Source organism: Myotis lucifugus, unplaced genomic scaffold, assembly GCF_000147115.1.
Source record: "Myotis lucifugus unplaced genomic scaffold, Myoluc2.0 scaffold_7, whole genome shotgun sequence".
Taxonomy (NCBI): domain Eukaryota; kingdom Metazoa; phylum Chordata; class Mammalia; order Chiroptera; family Vespertilionidae; genus Myotis; species Myotis lucifugus.
Window position 1 is genome coordinate 13,417,085 of NW_005871055.1, and position 5,231 is coordinate 13,422,315.

The following is a 5,231-nucleotide window of genomic DNA, read 5'->3' on the forward strand; positions in this document are numbered from 1 at the left end:
GAAAAAATAAGGGGAGCGGGGGTGCAGGCTTTCCCTAAAAATTTTCAGACAAGCAGCATCTGGCCTCAGTGTGCCCCTGTCCACTTGCCTAAATGGCTGCAGGGTTAGTATTAGCAGTAGCCGGCCTTAGTTTCCAGCTTGGCCTCTTCTGGGCACCTCTAATTCTAGCTCAAGTAGTAGCCACCTGCAATTATTTTGTAGCTCATGCTGGGTGGCCCCAGATAGGTGGTAGCTGACCTTGGCTGCATGCACCTCCCAGGAAGCCCCAGAGCCAGTGCACCTGGTGGACAGCTTCAGATCACACTGAAGCACTACCTAACCACCTCCACAAGTGACACACTCTGGGGCAGATTCAGCAGGCACTAGAGCTCCACTGAAGCAGGCCCATCTCTGTGGGGTGGACCCTGTACAGCTGATTCTCCACAGTGGTTGTGGTCATAGCTAGTCCTTGCAGCAAATCGGCCTGGGAGTAAATCCCTCCCATTGATGTGCCAACAGCAATCAAGGATCAACTACAACAGAAGGGTGTATACAGTCCACACAAGATTGTAGAGGGGGACAAGCTGGAGTGCCTAGCTCATGTGACCGTGGAAGTTAAGCCACTAGATTATACAGAACACCTTCTACATTAGGCCACTTTACCAAGTCCAGGAGATGTAATAGCTCTACCTTATACACGGAAACAAACAGGAAGGCTGACAAAAGGAGGAGACAAAGAAACATGTCTGAAATGAAAGAATAGAACAATACAGTCCTCGGTTACGTCAGAGTACATCGTTTCGTGGTTACGTCGCCATCTCCCATTTATTTATATAAAAAAAAAGTTCTGTCATTTCAACGTATGTACATATGTGCTTTATGTTCTTTATTATTTATTTACCACAAGTAAAGGTCAGGAATTGTTATCTTTCTTTTAAACTTTTTTTACTGTTTCACTTCATTACTGCTGTGTATGTGCTCCATGTGAGTGACATAGGTGCTTATGTAGGTGGGTTCCAACTTACAGCGAAAATCGAGTTACATCACACTGTAGGAATGGATCTCCGACGTAACCCGAGGACCTACTGTATAGGAAAAGAACTAAACAAAATGGAGACAAGCAATCTACTATATGCAGAGTTCAAAATACTGGTTATACTAATGCTCAAGGAACTTAGTGAGAATTTCAACAGCATAAAAAAGGATATTGAAACTATAAAAAAGAAATACTCAGAAATGAAGGATACACTAACTGAAATGAAGAATAATTTACAGAAAATCAACAGTAGAGAAGATGAAGCAGAGAATAAAAAAAATGATTTTGAATAAAATGAAGAAAAAATACCCAATCAGAATAGCAAAAATAAGAATACAAACAATGAGGATAGTGTAAGAAGCCTCTGCGACAACTTCAAGCTTATCCACATATGCATCATGGGAGTGGCGGAAGAATAAGAGAGAGTAAGAAATTGAAAACCTATTTGGAAAAATAATGACAGAAAACTCCCCTAGCCTGGTGAAGGAAATAGACACACAAGTCCAGGAAGTGCAGAGATTCCCAAATAAGATGAATCCAAAAAGGATCACACAAACACACATTAGAGTTAAAATGGAAAAGGTTAATTGCAAAGAAAGAATCTTAAAAGCAGCAAGAGAAAAATAGTTATCTACAAGGCAGCTCCCATAAAACTTTCAGCTGATTTCTCATCAGAAACTTCGCAGTCCAGAAGGGACTGGCAAAATATATTTAAAGTGATGAAAAGCAAGGACTTACAAACATGATTACTCTATCCAGCAAAGCTATCACTTAGAATCAAAGGATATATAAAGAGCTTCCTAGACAAGAAAAAGCTAAAGGAGTTCATCACCACCAAACCAATATTACATGAAATGTAAAAGGTTGTCTTTAAGAAGAAAAAAAATTGTCAAAAATATGAACAATAAATACATATCAAAAACTGAATCTAAAAAACACCCAAAAAACAAAACACCAAAATGAACAAGCAGAACAGACACACACTCACGGATACAGAGAATATTTTGAAGGTTGCCAAATGGAAGGGGGTTTAGGGGGAAGGGGTAAAAAAGGTGAAGGGATTAAGAAGTACAAGTTGGTTGTTACAGAATAGTCATGAGTATGTAAAGTATAGCACAGGGAATACAGTCAATAATAATGTAATAACTATGTATGGTGTCAGATGAGTATGAGATTAGGATGATCACTTAGTAAGTTATATTATGTCTAACCACTGGGGTATACACCAGAAAAATAATATGACATTGAAAAAAAAGTGAGAAAATGTGAGTTTACAAAAGCTTTTAGTGCAGTTTAAAAATAATAGTCAATTGCCCAAATGGCATGGCTCACTGGTTGAGCATCAATCTATAAACCAGGAGATCTCAGTTCGATTCTCGGTCAGGGCACATGCCCAGGTTGTAGGCTTGATCCCCAGTAGGGAGCATGCAGGAAGCAGCTGACCAATGATTCTCTCTCATTATTGATGTTTCTATCTCTCTCTCCCTCTTTCTTCCTCTTTGAAATCAATAAAAATATATTTAAAAAAATAAGTCACCCTTTGGAACTTTTTCAAGTAAAATAGATTTCAATATTCAGGTAATTATAACGAACTGATTAAAGATAAAAAAATTACCTACCCTGTTAATAGTATCATCTCATTTAAACACAAAATTCTGCTACCTACCATTTAGACTAAAGCGTATTACTAGTCATCAACGAAAACATATTTAACTAAATGTCCAGCAGAATGAGGTAACTTCTCTGATTAACTAATACCCATAAAGTTTTCCTTTGTCAAAGCCCTTGATATACTGATTAACTTTCCTGATTCAGCATAGTATATAGGATACAAATTTTCACTGATAAAGAAAATATTACAGCTACACTAAACCATCAGTGTAACATCTACAATAGGATCATCTAGATGTAATAGGTTAAGTTTGGGATAATTGGGATTCAATATTCCCCTCACAAGTAATTTTTCTGACTAAATATTCAATACGAACTTTCCTGCGAGTTTTAACTCTCCTAAAGCAAATTACAGAATAAAAATGATGTAGGTGAGAGAGAGAGAGAGAGAGGTGAAAATGGTGGCTGAATAGGCAGACGGGTCCTGCGCCTTTTCCCGGAGCAGACTGAAGGAGCAATTAAATTGGAGAGCATCCATGCGGAATTGGTAAATTGGACACAGCTGGTGAGACAATTTGCAGCTGGAAGGGCAGAATGCGCTTGGAGAATGGTAGGATCGGGGACTTGAGCTAGAGAGAGACACACGACCACCAGGCCAAAATGGTCAGAAGGAAGCTGCACTGCACCAAGTCCGCGTCCCTTGGGGACAGGCCTAACATCCAACTGTGGAAAGGAAGACCACAGGGCTACTTGCGGCTGGGGAATCTAGATCTAAGTCCACAGCTGCGAGGCTGTGCCCAGAAACGCAGCCTGAAGAGCTGCCTGAGCAGTGCAGTGCCGGGAGAGAAACTTGCAGTCCCGTGGTTGTTTTGCCTTGGCTTTTATTCGCTAAGTCCAGTTCATAGGAACTTTCAATTACAAACACTCACCAGAGTCTGCAGTGCCAGTGGAGGTGCAGATTTGTGGAGTCTGGGGAGAGGCTGTGGAGGAAAGCAGGGCAGGGAGAGGTGACCAGGAATTCGGTCCTGAGATATTCATGACCTTCCAAACCTAAGCAGCCATTTTTCTACTGAAGAGCCAGCCCCACCCAGCAGCCTCAAGGCAGCTAATTCAGCCATACCCAGACTACACCTTGAGCTGTACAAACGAAACAAAGACTCTGCATAGTCCCAAAGAGCCCTCAGAGACTGGATTGAAGAAGGGCCATTCAGTCTGGACAGTGACAACCACCTAAAGCCCTGTCAGAAACAGACACTTGAGTGATTAAGATTGACAGCAGGCAGACTTGCAAAGCGGGCAGATTTGACCCACCTGCTTGCAACCAAGGCTGTGGAGACAGACACAGAGGAGCGGTGGATTGCTTGGAACCTAAATACAGTGCTATCTAACAGGAAACTGAGAAATGTCAGACAGAACAGAAGAGTGGGGTCTTAAACCAGCCCCACTGGGCCAGTAAAACTTGGTTGAAGCAAATGACACTTCACTTTTTTTTCAATCTTTTATTAAAAAAATTTTTTTGTTTATCTTTTATTGTATTACTTTTCTTCATTCTATTTTTGTTATTTTATTTTTATTTTTCCATCCTTTTCTTCACTTTTTTTTTATTATTTTTTATTTTTTTATTTTTGCTAAAAGTATTACAAAGGGTATTACATAAGTGTCCTTCCCCCCCCCCCCCACCCTTGACAAACCCCTGCCCTCCCTTACCCCCCAGTGTCTTATGTCCATTAGTTATGCTTATATAGATGCATACAAGTCCTTCCGTTGATCTCTTACTCCCCTCCCTCCTGTCCCCCAACCCTCCCTGGCCTTCCCACTGCAGTTTGACAATCAGTTTGAGGCAGCTCTGCCTCTGTATCTATTATTGTTCAAAAGTTTGTAATGGTCTTTATTATCCATGAATGAGTGAGATCATGTGGTATTTTTCCTTCATTGACTGGCTTGTTTCACTTAGCATAATGCTCTCCAGTTCCATCCATGCTGTTGCAAATGATAAGAGTTCCTTCTTTTTTACAGCAGCATAGTATTCCATCGTGTAGATGTACCACAGTTTTCTAATCCATTCATCTACTGATGGGCACTTAGGCTGTTTCCAGATCTTAGCTATGGTGAATTGTGCTGCTATGAACATCTGGGTGCATATATCCTTTCTGATTGGTGTTTCTGGTTTCTTGGGATATATTCCTAGAAGTGGGATCACAGGGTCAAATGGGAGTTCCATTTCCAATTTTTTTAGGAAACTCCATACTGTCTTCCATAGTGGCTGCACCAGTCTGCATTCCCACCAGCAGTGCACAAGTGTTCCTTTTTCGCCACATCCTCTCCAGCACTTGTCGTTTGTTGATTTGTTGATGATGGCCGTTCTGACAGGGTGTGAGATGGTACCTCATTGTTGTTTTGATTTGCATCTCTCGGGATGATTAGTGACTTTGAGCGTGTTTTCATATGTCTCTGTGGCTTTCTGAATGTCCTCTTTTGAAAGGTGTCTATTTAGCTCCTTTGCCCATTTTTTGATTGGATTGTTTATCTTCTTTTTGTTAAGTTGTATGAGTTCCTATAAATTTTGGAGATAGGCCCTTATCAGATATGACGTGGCAATATGTTT

General features: G+C 40.7%; 1 protein-coding gene across 10 annotated transcripts in view; it reads right to left on the reverse strand.

Annotated features, from left to right (window-relative positions):
• ZC3H13 (zinc finger CCCH-type containing 13) overlaps positions 1-5,231 on the reverse strand; it is a 137,288-nt gene that overhangs the window by 60,916 nt on the left and 71,141 nt on the right. For 5 of the 10 annotated variants that reach the window (XM_014449515.2, XM_014449510.2, XM_023748895.1 and 2 more), the window contains one exon: positions 3,556-3,606. The exons of the other annotated variants lie outside the window; for them this stretch is intronic. In XM_014449515.2, the coding sequence (XP_014305001.1) occupies positions 3,556-3,606 (51 nt within the window). The remainder of the gene's footprint in view (positions 1-3,555; positions 3,607-5,231) is intronic. 10 annotated transcript variants of the gene reach the window in all.